The 17,913-nt window shown below is 39.8% G+C and overlaps 2 protein-coding genes across 9 annotated transcripts in view; one reads left to right on the plus strand and one right to left on the minus strand.

Moving 5' to 3' along the window:
* The window catches only part of Cp (ceruloplasmin), a 46,137-nt gene extending 34,966 nt beyond the window's left edge, over positions 1–11,171 (plus strand). The window contains exons 19-20 of one of the 2 annotated variants that reach the window (XM_046431669.2): positions 7,804–7,908; positions 10,740–11,171. In XM_046431669.2, the coding sequence (XP_046287625.1) occupies positions 7,804–7,907 (104 nt within the window). In that variant the 3' untranslated portion in view covers position 7,908; positions 10,740–11,171. Of the gene's footprint in view, positions 1–1,711; positions 5,469–7,803; positions 7,909–10,739 lie in introns of those variants that run through there. The other variant, XM_046431670.2, reaches the window with a different exon arrangement.
* Positions 2,398–17,913, minus strand: part of Hps3 (HPS3 biogenesis of lysosomal organelles complex 2 subunit 1) — a 34,699-nt gene continuing 19,183 nt past the window's right edge. For 2 of the 7 annotated variants that reach the window (XM_058574920.1, XM_046431671.2), the window contains 10 exons: positions 17,732–17,840; positions 14,842–15,023; positions 13,908–14,088; positions 12,753–12,986; positions 11,398–11,583; positions 10,737–10,925; positions 9,234–9,341; positions 6,420–6,626; positions 5,707–5,797; positions 2,398–3,226 (listed from right to left, as the gene is read on the minus strand). In XM_058574920.1, the coding sequence (XP_058430903.1) occupies positions 3,099–3,226; positions 5,707–5,797; positions 6,420–6,626; positions 9,234–9,341; positions 10,737–10,925; positions 11,398–11,583; positions 12,753–12,986; positions 13,908–14,088; positions 14,842–15,023; positions 17,732–17,840 (1,615 nt within the window). In that variant the 3' untranslated portion in view covers positions 2,398–3,098. Of the gene's footprint in view, positions 3,227–5,706; positions 5,802–5,866; positions 6,627–9,233; positions 9,342–9,761; positions 9,835–10,736; positions 10,926–11,397; positions 11,584–12,752; positions 12,987–13,907; positions 14,089–14,841; positions 15,024–17,731; positions 17,841–17,913 lie in introns of those variants that run through there. The other 5 variants (XR_006849105.2, XR_006849107.2, XR_006849106.2 and 2 more) reach the window with 5 other exon arrangements.

Below are 17,913 nucleotides of genomic sequence, written 5' to 3' on the forward strand. Positions count from 1 at the left end.
ACCTCCCCCCCCCTCCAAAACAACATAATTTCCAACAGCCAATCAGACAGAGGAGCATCCTCTATGCTTCCAGGGAGAGGGGAAAGCATCACTGATTGTGAAAGATGCAGGAGAAAAAGTTAAAGCCCCTGCTCCCCAATTCCTGCAGCAATCCCCCTACATAAGTGTACACACACACACACATACACACACACACACCCCACAGCAGGAAACTGAACAGAATTTTAATGTATATACACCAACAAAGTGTACAGAGAGTGAAATTTCTGCCTTATGGCTACAGGCTTTGGTCTTTCCTGGTTCAAAATTGGACACGGCAAACTCAACAGGGGGAAATTATGTAAAGAAAACAACTCCGTTTCCTTCTCAAAACCGGGATAAAAGGAAATATATAAATGGTTGAAAATTTAAGTCACTGAAAGATTAATCCTTAGTGCAAATGGAGTTTAATTTCTGCTCCAGGATTTTATATCAACACCTTCTGCCATGAAAGTTTCTTCTATGAATGTTCTTTTTATTATAAAGAGTGTTTAGTAATAATGCAAGAACCCGATAGAAGACAAGCCAATAAATTAAACAAAGCAAAAAGTTAAAAAGGCTGAGAAAAAAAAAATTATAGTCTTTAAAAAACGCTTGCCTGCCTGTAAACCACACAAAAGAGCATCCCACTGTGATGTCATGCACCTGGAGATGGCTATTTCCACAAAGGAGAAGTCCTTAGGGAGAGTGTTGTCTGTCCTGTCAGTTACTGTAGTCCAACTCCCCACCATGAGCAGCACACAGGGACCTCCTGTGACAGATGTAAAAGGTACTTTTCTTACACTGTGACTTTTCCATGATAGATAACCTTTCAGATGCAGATCACAGGTTGAAAAACTTACTGGGTTTGAAATTCCCTAGACAGGGACTGGATATTTGTATTGCTAGCCAAGTACCCCAACCTAATACAATGCTGTGCTTGGTGACTATTTCACATATTCACAAAATGACACAAAATTTCATGAACTTTCTTTGGACATACAGAAAAGCTGCAGGAGTAGGACAAAGAATTCCCAAACGCCCTTTATCCAGATCCCCAAATGTGAATGCTCTATACAGCTTTATTTCCCAATTTCACCAATCATCCTAACTGTGTTCTTTACAGAACAAGGAACCCCACTCATGTCCCACACTGTTGCCACTTCCCTGAGGCCCCCCTGACACCTCTCTTACAGCAGCTCCTCAGACCCTGTCTTTCACAATCTTGATGCTTTGGAAGGCCAGAGGGCAGTCAGTGCACCCATCACCCTTCATCTCAGTCTGTCTGGTGCCTCCTAGTGCTTGTGCTGGTGTGTTTTTGGTGACCCTGTTACAGAAGCTTGCTGTGTTTTCCTCAATGCCCCATATTAGGAGGCACAGGATATTGAGTTGTCACATTAATGGTGAGGTTACCTTCGAAATGACTGGTTAGGGTGGTATCTGCCAGGTTTCAGCACAGTCAAGTTACTATTTGTCCCTTTATAATTAATAAAGATCCTGTAGGGAGCAATGTTTCTTTAATCATTCCTAGAATAAGAGATTTCTAAACATATGAAAAGTAGAAAATATAAACGAATTAAGAATGATTAAGCAAAGTAATACTTTAGAATACATTTAAAGTACCATCTACTAATTTTTTAATCATATAAAATACACTATTTTAAATAATGTCTTAAAATTTCTTTTTCTATAGAAACCAAGTCTGGCTGAAAGAAATAATTTGGTGATAAGTGGAAAAATTTTAAAAAAAGATTCATAACAATGTATGTGAACATGTTAAATACAACATTGCTTTGGAATGGCTAAAAACATTAATAAAAGACTGAAAACATAAAATTCTGTGCATCTGTGGGGGAAACTGTGTTGCCTGCTACAGATAAAAAAGATCATTAAGATGTTAAAAAAAAAAAAAAAATCTATGACCAGAGAGCTGTCCCGGTGGTCCTCAAAGGATCACATGAAGCGTCCCTGACATGTTCCCAACCATCACCTTCCCATCAATGCTGACATCGTTTCTAATGAGCCAGTGGGCATGCAGGTACAAGCTGCAGAGGAAGAAGGAAAAATAAAACAAAAATAAAAAGATGCCAATTGGAGTTTTGTTGAATCCTTGAAAAGATGGTCAAGGGATATTACCTGGAATTGGGAAAGGTGAAGTTGAGAAACAATGCCTATGTCAAATCCAGGTAAAAACAAACTTAAGATAATAAAATATTGAAACCTTGCCACCAGGAGACAAGCTTCAGAACGTGGTTGTGCCAGGCAGTGGGCAAGCAGAACTTTTGTACTGTCTCAACTGGATTCAGTGAATACTCTCAATGAGCTGAACTTGGACTCAAAACTCCTTAACAAGAGGTTAAAAAAGAAGACAGACGTGACTATCATGATACAGTGCTTTATTGTCACAAATGCTCCAGCTGCAAGAGCAACAGGAGTATACATCAACAGGAAACAGATACAAGGCTTGGGCTGGAAAGCATGCATTCAACAAATGATGCCAACGTCCAGACAGGAAGTGAGGTTTGTGAACATTTACTTCATCTGATGCAGAAAGAAACAGCATAGGATTTAAAAGTAACAAGAAGATAGAGTTGGAAATCTTTTACTGTGGCAAAACATTTACATCTTCCTCAAGAGAAAATTATTATTATTTTTTGAAAGTAACACAATAGAAAAATCTGGAAAAATCCAGAATATAAAAATTCTGGTGCTCTAAAGTAATATTCAAATAAACTTGTAAAATATTTCCTCGAGTGTTCCTGGGATAGAAAAAGATTGTCATGTCTCCAAGAACAAGAAATCGGTGGTGTTTTCTGGAATAAAAATCAGTATCCACTTTTAAATATGTGGCTTCCTTGAAGCATTCTTATGTCTTGAAGCTCTTTTACATTCTGGGCAATTAAAGGGATTCAGGTTATAAATTTAGAAATTAGTGGTTACCCACTACATGAAGCACCCTGAAAGAATCTGAGATATGTAAAAAATAAAAAAATTAAAAAAAAAAAAAACCCTTTGCTTGTATCTGTACCTGGCAATGAATTTTTAAAATGCAGCTTCATGTGCTACTTTCAAAAGACACTTCAAGTCAGTGATTTTTTGCGACTGCAGTAAAGAAGATAGGGCAAGAAGAATGCAGCAGTGCCATCTTCTGGGAGGATGTTCAAGAAATCCCTGAGCTCCAGTTCCATAGCGACGATGGAAAGCACTTCTGTTATGGGAAAGAAAACCTGTTAGAATGGAAAGCCCATCTTTAATCTAAGTCTCTTAATCACTCATTCGATTAATCAGAAGCTGGTTCGGGAGACAAAATACTACGACTACAAAGAGAACAGTCTCCTAAGTCCACAGATGACTTTGTGGTTTTAACAACTTCTAACATCCTTTCTAGACTCCTCTGAAGTTGATTTTATATCAGCCCCATGGGATCTGGAGTTCCTCTTTCATTGCTGGATTACTGGGTTGTTTTTCAATAGGTTCCTATTGTTTTCTAAAGAGAAATGCGACTATCTGAAAATGGCCTTCTGTTAGCGCTGTCCTGCAGGAAATATACATCAGATGTTTGCCAGGCAAGAAAACACCATTTCCAGTTGGATACCACTGCCCTAAATCAGTTCCTCTCCATTATGAGATTGTGACATTATTAATAAGTACAAATGTGCCTTTTTCATAAACTGCAAAGGAAGGTGCTCCAGTGAACATTTTCAACACGAAGGGCTTCTCATCAAGTGTATTTGTAAAGGTAAATGTGTGCTTTTGTGATTGTATTACTAGTTAAAAGATACACGCTTCCCTCTTCTAGAGAGAAGGGTGATGCTTAGGAGCAGTGTTCCCCATAAATGCCTCCTGGTCTCTGGCCCTATGTGCACTTCAGGCCATTCCTGAGTGTCCTCATGTGCCCACTACTTGCTCTACGTAAGAGCCGCTCAGAGGCATCTGCCCAACATTCAGCAATCTTAACCCTCGTCATGCAGAGGAGCCTCCTGCTGTTTTTGCTGAAAACTCATAAGTGCGGTGGAGCCATGTGGAAGATCCCTAGCTCTGGAATCAGACAGTGTAGGGAAGGAATCCAGATGTCAACCCACCTACTTGGTGAGTGACTTAAAGAGAGTTACTTAATCCTTTGAGTCCTGGTTTCCTTGTCTGTAATGTGTTTTTAGTTTGTGGTTCCTGGGGCAGTGCTACTGGTATTCAGCAGGCAGGGGCAAGGATGCTGCTGTTTAACATCCTCACGTGCACTGGGGACATCACACAAACAGACAATTTCCCAACCCTCAAAATGCCAAGGCTGGGAAAAGCTGCAGTAGAGAGAAAAATCGGCGCTCCAACACACCCTAGGAGTCCCTGGTACTCTCTTGCAGTTTTGCCCTACATTTCACTCTAGAGTGACTCTGGAACTTCTCATCAGTTCAGGGATATATAAAAAAGTGGGTCACTCGCTAAGTGGCACACCTAGAACTCAATTCTAATTTTTCAGACTCAAATCCGGGACCTTAGTGTGCTTAGCTGCTGACAGGAACACCTCTAAGAAATGGAATTTCTTCAGGTACCTCCCCTTCCAATCAATAAATAGCTACAGGATGTTTCCTGTGGGAGAAGCACATTGCTGCTGAGCAGAGTGCACACCATGAAATGCAGACAGAACGCTGTGCCGGCTCTGAGGCACTGCAATCCAATGATGGAAATCACACACGTGAGCACACACACAAACACTGGAGGAACAATTATGGGTAAGTTAGGGAAGAAAGCACATGGATGTGAGCCAGAAAGAGGCTTGACTAGATAACACTGTTGCAGAGGTGTGAAAATGGGGGACATCTGCAGGAAGGTGGGAAAGTGACCCACCCACGTGAAAACTATCTTAATTAATAGTGATTAATTATGTGATTAATTTTGATGCAAGTGGGGCAAAGCAATCAGACACCTGCCACTTCCATCTTCTGAAAATCAAAGCAGTCAGGGAGGAAGACAAAGAGTTGGTGGGAGGTAGCCTCCTCCTTCCCCTATCACAAACGTGCAACGTTTACTAAGTGGGATCTTCAGAAAAACAACATCTGATGGCCACTGGCTCTGCCTAATGTTTTAAAAATCTATTGCCTCAGCTAGAAAATATAATTCCAACACTGTCGATTTCTAATATTTCATGTGCATTACAATCAACATTGACATGACTTTTGTAGTCAGGCCAACAAATAACTAGTAACATTAACACACAACAACATAGAAAATGAAAATGATATGTCCGTTAAGATTGATAAATGACTATGTATGAATGATGAAAATTCAAATTGACAACCTACGCTGTAAAAAACTGTATGATTTAGACATTCAACTTTTAAACACTGGAAGAACTCATCCTTCTTCAATACTTAAAATTGTGTTTGTTAATCTTAGCTTCAGACATGAAGTAAATTAAACACTCAGATCATTAATAAAAGATGTAATTATCTTCATGAAGTTGTGAATTTCTATAACTGTAATAATTTGTTGACCATTTGAAAAGATTAACTTAAAATACCAGCTCTGTGAGTAGAAGAGATAAATGAATATCAAATGTGATCCGGGCACACAGATGCTAAAAATAAGCTCTTCCACTTGAAAAATTCCCATGAGAAACCTAGATACAGTATGACTCCAGCAAATTTAAAATTGAAACTAAAGTCTACGATCAAGTAAAAAAAGTACTTTTACCTTTCAGTGATGTCAGGTAAAGTTGATACTTCTCTCCACCACATTTTATTCTCTGACAAAGCTCAGGCAGCAGTTTTTTCCACCACAGAGTCTATCTTAGAAAAAAATGAATCAATTTTAGTTTGATGCATTTTACACTTAGCTTTCCAATGAGAAAAGACTGTGCAGGAAGGCACGGGGCACCATTACATCATTTGGTTAAGGAACTCAATTTTATGATAAAAGGAGTTATTATCCACAGCCTGTCTTCTGTTTAAACCAAAAAAAAAAAAAAGAGAGCTTTAAAACTTGATATGAACCCATGCACGTGGCTATTTTCAAGAAGAAGCATAGACATGTCCTGTTACCATGTCTTAGGTGACAGGAAGAAGAAAAAGTACACTAGAGTCTAAAACTCTTCTAATTTCTAAACTTAAGACTTTATCACTCAGAAAATATTTTCCCATCATGCATTATGTTTCCCAAATCTTCAAGCAATCATCTATTTAATCTCCAAACAAGAGGTTTCCAAAGATGCTAATGCATCATCATCATCATCCTGCATTTTAATAGCATCTAACAGTATCTAACCCATGCCCTTAAACATCCAGGTTCACTGGATTCACGCGGCCCTGTGAAGTCACAAATGTCCCTGTAATGCAGACACATGGCAACAAGATTATCAACGCACACTCTCACGATCAAGCCTGAGAACAGAATCCAAAAGCTTATACCCGGTTCTCTTCTTTCAGTTCGTGATTAGCGTATGGAATGACCGCCTGCGGGCATCTCTCCAGCAGCGTGTCCAAACACTGCTCATACTCTCTCAGGCGAGTACGACACAGAACGTGGACACTGAGGCCAGCAACAGTGTCTTCCGAGAGTGGCTCCAAGAAGGGAATGATGGAAGCTATGTCAAATGAAGGACCACAGATAAGAGACTAGGAACAGAAAAGCAAAATGTTATGGAGCAAGGCATCCAGACACTAAAACACGACCTACAATTTTTATCAGCTAAGGAATCAGATGATATCTCATTTCCAGTGGAAATACTGTCAGGGCTAGAATTCTCAGAATTCTCTTAAAGAAGAAAATAAAAGCAACAAACCTCACTTATCATAAAAAGAAGAAGGAGGACGCCATTTAAGAACACATGAATACAGTCCTTATTTAATAAATATTAGTGGGCTGAAGTGTTAAATATTTTGTATCTGTACCTCCAGTTTAAAGAAATAAAGATTTGTTTAATAGAAAATCATCACTTTTAAAGTAAAATAATTTCATTTATTTGAATGGACAGCAAATTAAGACTGATAGGAATTTTCTAGGACTCTGTCCTAAAGAAATAATTAACAGACAGTTGTTTGCACAAGCATATTCTCAAAACCAAAAAATCTCAAGAGATCCAAAAATTCAACAAGGAGGGATGTTAATAATGGTACAGTCATGTTGTCAAACTTTAGATAGTCATCAAAATGACGTTTCCAAAGGCTAGTTAAGGAGAAAGTGCTCATGATAAGATGATGAGTAAGAAAACCTCATTTTGAGATTATGCTCAGAGCATGCCCAGCTCTGTACTATCCACACAGGTATATGCAGCATGGAAGTATCTCTGCACGGCCCTGCACCAAAACGCACATCAGCTAATTGGATGGGAAAGCAAAGCTTACTTTCTGTTCTCTTTTCATACTTCCCTGCATTTTCCAAATTTTTTTTAATGAGACACACTAAAATAATAAATTTTAATATAAAGCTAAATAAAATTTAGTATAAAATTTAATATAAAAAAGCTAAAGCACTTATTTAGAACTTGGTCATTTAAATCGACACCATTTGCAAAAAAAAAATAAAATAAATAAATCGACACCATTTGCAAAAAAAATTAAAAATAAAATAAATAAATCAACACCATTTGCCACAAGCTGAATGTCAGGGAGCAGGTATTTCAGTATTGAGAACTCTACTAAGATATTATTATTCAGCAACTTTAGCAGTATTTTACTTTTAAAATGTGTAAGTATTTTTATTGTACCACCAAGATAATCTTCATTTCCCCATCTCCTATAAGAGAAATAGTCATGTCTTGATTTCTCCTCCCTGTATCTTTTTTTGCTACAGCATCTTCTCAGAGTTATGAGAGAATATGGAAAGTGAACTATCTGTTCACAGTTAGCATGATTATTTTATTCCAAATATCTACCAAAGAATGGCCAGGAAAATAAGGTTGGTATCTTTTCTTCTGTAAGTTTAATAAATAATTCATTTGAATAATTTCCTAACAATAAAATGGCAAAGATGAAATAAGGTAATAATCACCCACTCATAGGACCTCCCAATATGGAAGAAAATGGACATATTTCTATACTGGGTCCTTGATTACCTGGCATTTAATACAATTACAAATATGTCATTACTGTGTATGTTGTGGGAGGTCAAGGCCCGGTGCTGCCCATCACATTTACAGTCTATGCTCATGTGACGAACAAAAGTTGAGGCTAAGAAGCCTCTTTGTCACAAGAGACAAAATCTTTAAGGACTATAAATAACTCCATCTCTGGGGAAAACACAGCTCTATTTGGAGACTGAATATAAGCGATATGGTCTCTTGAGCTTCCTTCCCCAACCTCTATCCCCAATTTGACATTTGGTTGTAGCATCAATAACCACGCTTACACCAGTTCCCAGAGCTTAAATCAGGGATTGCAAACTCAGAAGCAGAAAGGGGTCAACCAGAGAATGAAAATGCATAAAGAGATCTTGCTACGAGGAAAGTAGACACAAGACTCTCAGCTCGGAGACGGAAAACATGGAGATAAATCAGGCAGACAGAACACCAGAAGCAATGCCCAGGGACTGGCCACTAGCAGGCTTCAACTCTCAGGCCTCAGGGGTAAGAAGAGTCCTGGATTGCCGGTTCTGCTGAATTTGAAACTTAGAATTACTAATATGAAATCTTAATTTTTCTCTGAGGGCAAGCGACATTGGACAAAGAAAACAACTGTGGGAATTATAATCAGTCCCTGGGCCACTGAACTATGTTAAATAAATCATAAATAAATGCAGCCCAGCCTGAAATGAAATGCACACTTCATTTCTCATTTCCAGTGGAAATACTGTCAGGGCCAGAATTCTCATGGGAGGATCTACGGTGTCTAACCATGGTGCTAGTCTTTGAAGATTCGTTTAGAAGCCAGGTAAACTGGTTACCTTGAGTTGTTTCTTATGAACTAGTGTGAGCAGTCTAAATTGTGTCAGTCATGCTAAAACTGGATTACATCCATAAAAACACCACTACATATCTGTCACACTTTCATTTAGAGTGTTTTTCAAGTGCACCCTGGAGATGAGAATAGTGGTCACTTCAGCTGGCAGAGCTTGCAGTTCCAGGCAGAGGCAGGAGTGCTGCCAAAGCCCCTGAGTATGCTCACTATAGATCCATGGATTAAAGGGACACTTGACATCTTACCAAATTTAAATCCCACATGGTACTGCTGTGTGTGTGTGTGTGTGTGTGTGTATTCAAAAGGATAAGAGGCATTTTAACTTACTTGTAATTTTGAAAGGTCTTCTTTGTAATTTTTATCAGCTAAGGAATCAGATGATATCAAGACATCAACCCAGGGGTAGATTAAGCCAAAGTGACTGCAGGCATTTATCTAAAAGATAAAAGAAATTTATCATAAACACCTAACGACAAAACAAAACCTTCCTTTGTCCAGTGATTGTTAACCCTCTGCCACATCACAGGTCAGGTACACACCAGCCTAGGAACAGGAAGTCTTTCCCAAGTGCTTTGCCTTCCCAAAAAAGAGTTTCAGCCTACTGCTTCCATGACAAATAAGCTGCACCTAAATATTCCCTTAATCTTATTTTTTTAAAATAATTTTTAGTTGTAGATGAACACATCTATTTTATTTATTTATTTTTATGTGGTGCCGAGGATCAAACCCTGTGCCTCACACATGCTAGGCAAGTGCTCCACCACTGAGCTACAACCCAGCTCCATATTTCCTTAATTTTGAACTTTAAAATATTCCAAGGTGGGGGGCTGGGTTTGTGGCTCAGAGGTACAGCGCTTACCTAGCACACGTGAGGCACAGGGTTCGATCCTCAGCACCACATAGAGTAAAATAAAGACACTGTATCCACCTATAAGTAAAAAATAAATGTTTAAAAAAATATTCCTGGGGCTGGGATTGTGGCTCAGTGGTAGAGCGTTCGCCTAGCACGGATGGAACCCGGGTTCGATCCTCAGCACCACATAAAAATAAAGGCATTCTGTTGTGTCCATCTACACCGAAAAAATAAATATTTAAAAAAAATATTCCAAGGAGGTACTCTCTAGCAAAAATTTCAAAACAAAACAAAAAACTGCCTTAAGCTAATTATACTGAAAAAGAATTAAAGGAAACTTGGAAATAATTTTCATCAATACATTTTATTTGAGAGGCAAGACACCATCCATAAGTTATCAAGACAATTCCCATGGAGGTCCCCTTATTCAAGAAGCTGGTGACTTTTTCTGTGACCCCCACATTAGCCATGGCATCCATGAGAGGCAAAGGGGCTGGAAGGGAGGGAGCCAGGAGAGTAGAAGGGCTGTTCTGGTGGCCTGGAATGCTGCAGGCCTGGACTATGCCCCTGACAGGAGCATGCCCAGTGAGGCAGCCTCCCGCCCAGGCCTTCTGAAGCTCCTCTCCCACTAGGGAGAGCCACAGAGGTCCCTTCTCTGTTCCACTATTCATTGATGACCCCTGCTGAGGAGGAACAGGCCTGGGTTCTGGGAAAGGTCCTTCCCAAGTGCTTTAACTACCAAGATGTCACTGCCAGTACCTAACAAAGGAGCAGCAGGGATATTTGTTGGAGTGTAAAACTATTTAAAACCTGGGCAAAGTCAGTCAAAGACAGTTTTAAGTGTGCTTTTAACTCCAGCTTAATTAAATATCTAGTAATAGAACACTAGGTTCGATTCTGAATCATTAAAAATAAGGCAGCAGATTATTGTAATGTGCAATATGAGCTTAATGTAAGGTACTATGCCCTTGTCTTACCAGATCCTCTGATGTTTGCAACGGGGTGGTGTCAGGAGGCTGCCTCTTAGACAATCTCCAGATGTACTGTGATGTGAGCTTGAAACAGAGTTCCTGAAGTACCACGTCTGGGAGACAGGCCACTAATTGAGCTTCCCAAAAGTCTACCAAGAGCTGAGGAATCGTATCTTCGTCCTGACCACAGAGCACCTTGAAAACAGTGAAAAAAGGCCATGCCCTAGGTGAACACAATACTGACCAAGCCACCCCTGGGCTATCACACCTCACGTGAGCCACCTGATTAACACTTTAATCAGCTTTAGCACACAGACAATGTTTAGACATTTTTAATAAGAAACAGGTTCTAGGTTGCAAGAATGGAGTTAACTTACATAAATTTACACTTTAATGTAAACTAATTAGATTTGCTTTTTCAATAAACAAACGAAAAACTCACTTCTCTTATTCTGCTTCCCCTTTTCCACTGATTTTTGTCAAACCATCAGAAACATTACTTTTTAAAAATATTTTTTAGTTGTAGATGGACACAATACTTTATTTTATTTGTTTATTTATATGTGGTGCTGAGGATTGAACCCAGTGCCTCACACGTGGGAGGCAAGGGCTCTGCCAATGAGCCACAGCCCCCACCCAGAAACATTACATTTTTAACATGACAAACCTTAAAGAAAGAATCAGCCTCTTCAATTCCAATTTTGTTGTTCTTCTGCAAGCCCAGGACTGCAGCCACGAGCAAGCCAGGCTGCGTCTCTCTCAGGTGCGCTGCAAGCTGGGTTGGAACCATCTGTCCCTTCCTCTGTTGAATCAGCAGCCGAGGTTCCAGAATGAAGCCACACGCCAACTTCATCTTCAGATGAAAAAGGAATTTAAGAACAATGTGTGCCCTTCATTCAGGTCATGCGTCCTCAGATACGCCCTGGCGCACTCAGGAGTCAGGGCTGGGCTATTCATAACTGACTTTAATCATAGTTTTTTCTTAACTACAAAGACTAGTTTCTATCTCAGGAAGGACATCATTAACTGTCTCACAGAAGCTACTAATGTTTAATTTTAAGATATTTAAGTTTTGTAGAGCTTTCCATTTAGATCTACTTAATTCGGAAAAAAAAACTAAAGTTTTTTCAAAATTATGGAAAGAAAATTTATTTTCTTAGAAGGCTTCTCTTCAAAGCAGATGCCCTAATGTTTTCACTTTATCACAAAAAAGCAGCTCTTTTCATGTTAGAGACCAGTCATACTGTGGGCATCTGAGCAGAGTCAGGCAACAAGAACAGCAGCCTGCGCTCACAGGTTACCAGGCTATGGGCTCACGGCTCACTCTGCCACCACCCACGACGTGATCACGGACAAGGTGTTGAAGCCCTGTGTCCCAGCTGTCTCAGCCACTCACAGTTATAAGGGCATCAACTTCATGGCATTAAGAATTGAGTAAGATGACACATGCAAGGGGCCTGGGACATTGTAAGAGCTCAAATAACACTACCTCTAATTTTCTTCCCATTACCATTTTTGACTCATGAGCCCAAATGATCTCTTTTCCAAGGCAGTGACTTTCTTCTTTCGATGTACCAACTGTATGTCCATCCTCCATAAAGTCACCCTTGATTTTCCCAAGGGGAGGCTATCTTTGATCTACTAATTCATAGGGCTTAGAGTTACTCTCCTTTTGCTATCCTTAAATACACACTCTCTGCTCCATTTTCGGTGAGCACACCCTGTCTCTCACACCAGATCAGACTGCTGGTTCTGGGCAGAGCCCCCAGAGCCAAGCACAGTGCTCTGGATGTCCTCAATGCTGAGCCGAAAGGTCTCTGCACACCCACTGCTACCATTTATCAGTTGAATTTTTTTCATTTGCTAGATCCAAGGTCCCACTTTCTCTTCTAATATTATGTCTATTTTCCATCACAACTAAGAAAATATGAGCAAAAAGAAGCCAAAGAGAGCAAAACACCTCAAGACTACCACCTTCAGCCTGCTATTAAGCCTGCTGTTAAGGCCAGGCAGGCTCCGTACCTCCGAATAGCTTTTCATTTCATCTCTGTACATGTCGAGATTTCCCATTTTCAGAGCCACTGCTGCTTTGGTCAGTGTCACTAGGATTGAGGCAAATCCATAAGTATCCAACTTGTTCAGGTAGCTCAAGGCAGTTAAAGGATTAATATTCTTCATGGAAGGGCTGCAGAGAACATGGGGCAGTTGCTTCGGCTCAGTCACGTGAAACATCTGAACCACTTTTGCTGCTAATTCCTTTGAGGAGCACAAAGAATAAAAGGCCATTCAGCGAATAGAAAGCAACAAAATCAGCAAATACACCTGTGTGTATGCATGCATGAATGTGTGTGTGTGTGTGTGTGTGTGTGTATAAGAACTTCAGAATTCCTAAGCGCTGGAAGACCTACGTGTACACCAAATAGAGACAAATATAGCAATTAAAAATAAAATTATAATATTATGTTATGATTAAAGAAGAAATGATTCAGATACATGGGAGACCTGAGATGAAGTGATCTCTTTGCTAAAACCTAATGAAGAAAAAGCATTGAAATACGCACTGGAGATGTGACCAACATTTCTAATTTTAACAGGAGTTCAGAGGAAGAAAATAAATGTTTCACTAAATGACACTTAAAAGTCTACAATAAAAGACTACAGCATAATTAAAAATATACTCAGTGAAGTAATTTCTATGAGAAAATTTCATCTCTCTCAAATCATTTGGTATCACAATTTCCAACTATACTCAAAACACATAAGAGGCAAAACAAAACATAGCAACAACAACAAAAAAAAACCCTTTATGTTTTAAGGTCACAAATCTGAGTTTGTAAGTGAAGCTTTGGACCCCTGGAGAATGGAGTGACCAGAAGGGGGAGAGGACAGTAGATGAGGATCAGGGCAGGGCCACACTGTTACTCTACAAGACGAGCTGCCATCACCAGGCAGGTCCTCAAGCACCACATCTCCCTCTCTTCACACTGACGAGGTGTGAGAAATGGCCCAGAAGGTCTTTTCCAAGCATGAAGACAAAGGTACATCACTTTTTTTAAGAGAAGAGAAACAAAGAGGAAAATGTTTGGAACTTGCCTTCTAAATTATATGATACAGAATAAATTACTAAAATGAAAAGTGAAAAATATTTGCTATAACTAAATAAAAGACAATATTCACTTCACTTAGTTCTTCATCCAGGTTTTCATAAAGTGAATGATTAATATAAAAGATTAATCCCTTCTCGTATTTCTGTGGTTCACTGTCCACTGCCCAGTCCACACGCGCCAAGACTTCAGCCATGGTCAAACCAGACATCTTATAGTACGGCAAGGCCAGGTGGGAATGCTGGGTGTCCAGTCTGAGGGGAGGAAAGAAACACCACAGTTTGTGGGTTGTAAGTCTGTACGTCCGACCATGCCAATAATAACACAGATCACGTTTCCAAAGACATTAATTGCAAATGACATCATGAACTGGAACAGACTCCTGAGTTTTACTTTACAAGTCATTCTAACCAGTGTAGCTTCTTTTTGCATGCTTATAATCTGGAAAAAAAGTAATTCATTAGATGAATTTTAATATTCATGATGTGTCTATCTCTAAAAACAATGGTCTTCACAGGTAGGCAAAGTCTGTTTTATCAGTTTCCAATCACTCACGGGGGTCACTCTTCATCGCAGGCTCCCCTTCTGACATCACAAAGCACTGACTACTAAGACTAAAACCACAGCCTGTCCTGCTGACACCTCTCCCTTAGCTCACAGACAGTAAGCAAGCAATGGGGTGTTCTCACCAGCCATGGCCCCCAAGGCCTGAAAACAACCTTCAAATGTCCCACGTCATGTGGTGGAAGACTCATAGCTTAAGGCTTACTGCTTATCTAGCAAACTGTGATTCTTTCAAGACAGGAAATGGGTCACATTCATCTCTGTATCTCTAAGCCTGGTACCCAGCATGTGCTCAATAAATGCTTGTGAAGTAAGTGAAAAATGAACCACCTCCTCTCACATGTCCCCAGTTTATCAGGTAACTACCAGAGATGAAGCAGTTGGCAAGCACACCCAAAACGCAAGACGGCTTCTGCAGCAAGGTTGCTAGAGACGTCACTAACCTGCTGTAACAGTCTCCGAGGTGCCCACAGCTTTCTTTAAATGCTTCCAAAAGCTCTGCTTTCTCTCCAGGTTCTAGCTGGCCGGCATCCATCAGGGCTGCCCTCACCAACAGATGAGCCTCGCTGAGGAGGTGGATGCAGCTCTGGGTTTTTATGGTCTTGTAGGTGTTGCTGTAGTCGACCTGAAGCCCAGATGACAAAGTCAATGCTGCTAAAGAAAGACACCCAAAAGGCCCAGTTCTGAAGAATATCTATTTTACAACTATATATTTTATTAACAATATTAATTTGGGGACATATTAAATGCTTTTTTTTTAGATAGAGAAAGAGAGAGAGAGAGAGAGAATTTTTTTTTAGTTTTCAGCGGACACAACATCTTTATTTGTATGTGGTGCTGAGGATCGAACCTTGGCTGCACACATGCCAGGCGAGCACGCTACCGCTTGAGCCACATCCCCAGCCCAAATGCTTTTAAAAGTAAATAAATCAGTGGTTATGTATCTCTCAGTCAGCAGTTAGTTGATGTTTTCTTCCTCCACAATCCATGAGCCAGTTTAGTATACACATGATTGATTGTAAATACTGCCTTGTTAAATAGCTTTAAGCATGACGAGGTCCAAAGAATGCTGTAATAGTAATAATGCAGATAACTCAGCAATGATTTGATCTCAATTTGATAAAACTAGTAAACATGTGAAATAGTTATCTTTTTTTTTGAAGTTCTATGATTTAACCCTTTCATATTAAGACAGTGTCCCTCCCTGAGTTCCGACTGATGAGTTTAAGTTCAGCTCACAGTGGGCTCGAAACCCTCACCAGCCCATCTGAGTCAATAAGCAATCAGCTGGTCCAGAGGGAGTCTGTGACCTTCAATTAAGAAGAGTAAACAGGCAGGACAAAGCTGAGATGATCATCAGCATTAAACTACTAGGGACACTGTTCAATCCCCAGAGTCACAGAAAACAAAGCAAAACGAAAGCAGTCCTAGGCTTACTGATATGCAGTGATATCAAAAAGAGGTATTTTTTAAGAAAAAATGTAAAGCAACAAAGTAGGTAGTCTGCTTCCAGTCATGTGCTTTACAAAACAACACACGTGCTGACACAGCTGCACAGGATATCTCTGGAAATAAACACCAAACTGGGATATGATCACTGTGTCCGGGGAGGTCAAATAGGAGACCACAAGGGCCAACTGATATCATGTGTCCTTTGCTATTGTTTGAACACTTTTTTCTTTACTGTGTGAAGTGTTATTTATAAAATTAATTTCAAATGTCTGTCCTCAGCCAGAGCTTACTCATCTTATTCTGAGCTCTAGATCAACATTTCCAACTGCCCACTTGATTCCAACTCCCACATCTGGATTTCTCATACCTTCAACTCACTAAAGGAAAAAAAAAAAAATCCAATGCATGCTCCCTCCTAAGCCACCCCACCAAAATGCCAGGGACAAATCAGGCAACACATTGACCAGATTACCAAAATTAATGTCTCCAGTGAGGGGCAGATGGGCATCCTGCACCTAGAGTTGTGACACCCTAATAAAACACACCATCTATGCAATATTCTAAGAATGCATCACCTGAATCTAATCATGAAAGAAACTCTAATAAAACCCAAAATGCAGAACTCTCTCAAATATAAAAAAAGGTAGAGGGGGAAAATCGTGTTTTTTCAAAAAATGTTAATGTCATAAAATAAAAAGAAAGGCTATACAAATATTCCAATCCAAAGAGGCTAAAGTGACATGATGATTAAATACACCCCCTGACCCTAGACTGCATCCTGGGCTGAAGGGCATTGGGGGTGCTTTTACACCATTACTGGGTCAGTTGAAAAACCAGAATATGATCCACAAGCTACGTATTATATCAAGGTAAAGTTTACTGAAGCATCAGACTACACTATGGTTACACAAGAGAATATTCTGATTCTCAGGAAATATACCCTGATGTATTCAGGGACAAAAGGCTATAGGGTACTAAATATTCTTCCCAATGAATGGGAGCACAAGAGTACAAAGAGAAAGAGAAGAAAATGGGTGAAATGTTGGTGTGGGTGAATTTATGTGGGGAATGAACAGGTTTTCTCTGCATTAGTCTTATTCTTGGAATGTTCTCTAAGTTTGAAAATTATTTCAAAATAAAGAGTTATAAATGACAGGAAGCTGGACATGATCTCACACACCTATAATCCCAGTTACCCAGGAAGCTGAGGCCGGAGGATAACACATTTGAGGCCAGTCTGGGTAAAATAGGGAGAGCCTGTCTCAAAATAAAAGTCAAAAAAATGCAGGAGTGGGGTAGGCTGGAGATGTAGCTCAGTGGTAGAGCACCTGCCTCGCCTGATTGAGGCCCTGAGTTGTTCCTAGTACCAAAAAAAAAAAAAAAAAAAAAAAAAAAAAATCATTAGGGATGAGCAAAAGCTGTTACTCTTAGAACAGGAATGAGGATGCTCGATCCTGGCCCCTTCAAGGTCAATGGAGCTGCAGTGCAGGGGCTGAGTGCCCAGGACACTATGATGACATTCCAAAGAAAAAATAATGAAATAGGGATAAATGGTCTTAGGTTCTTTTCACCTCCATTCATGGTTCTTTTTACTAGGGTTCAAAGTCAAAGCCAAAGGCTATGGATGTTTAGACTGGCACATGATCCTCTTTGGAGAGTGGGATGAATAAAGGACTTTTGATTTTAATGAAGGGAATTTCTAGTTGCTTCTCACATGTCAAAACTGAAAACAACAAAGCCAAGAAAGATACACACTCCCCTGTCAGAGCCTGGACGCTGGTGTCTGTGGCATCCTGAATGCATGGTCATTAGAATCAATGTGTGATCATCGATTTCATTCTACATTTCTACAAATAAGAATCAAAAGTCTGAAAAAGTTACCATTTCTTTGTAGAGCTGCATTGGCGAGACGGTATTCACAATGTACAAATTCCACCCAGCCTCGACTGCGGGAGGTATTCTGTTCTTAACACTGGTATCCTTCCTAGAACTAAAAGCAAAACAAAGGATAAGAACTATAAGATAAAACATGTTATTTTTAAATGGTGAGTATCAGGTACCAT

This window comes from Marmota monax, unplaced genomic scaffold, assembly GCF_021218885.2.
Source record: "Marmota monax isolate L192 unplaced genomic scaffold, Marmota_monax_Labrador192_F-V1.1 WCK01_AAM20220418_F8-fsc00022, whole genome shotgun sequence".
Lineage (NCBI taxonomy): Eukaryota > Metazoa > Chordata > Mammalia > Rodentia > Sciuridae > Marmota > Marmota monax.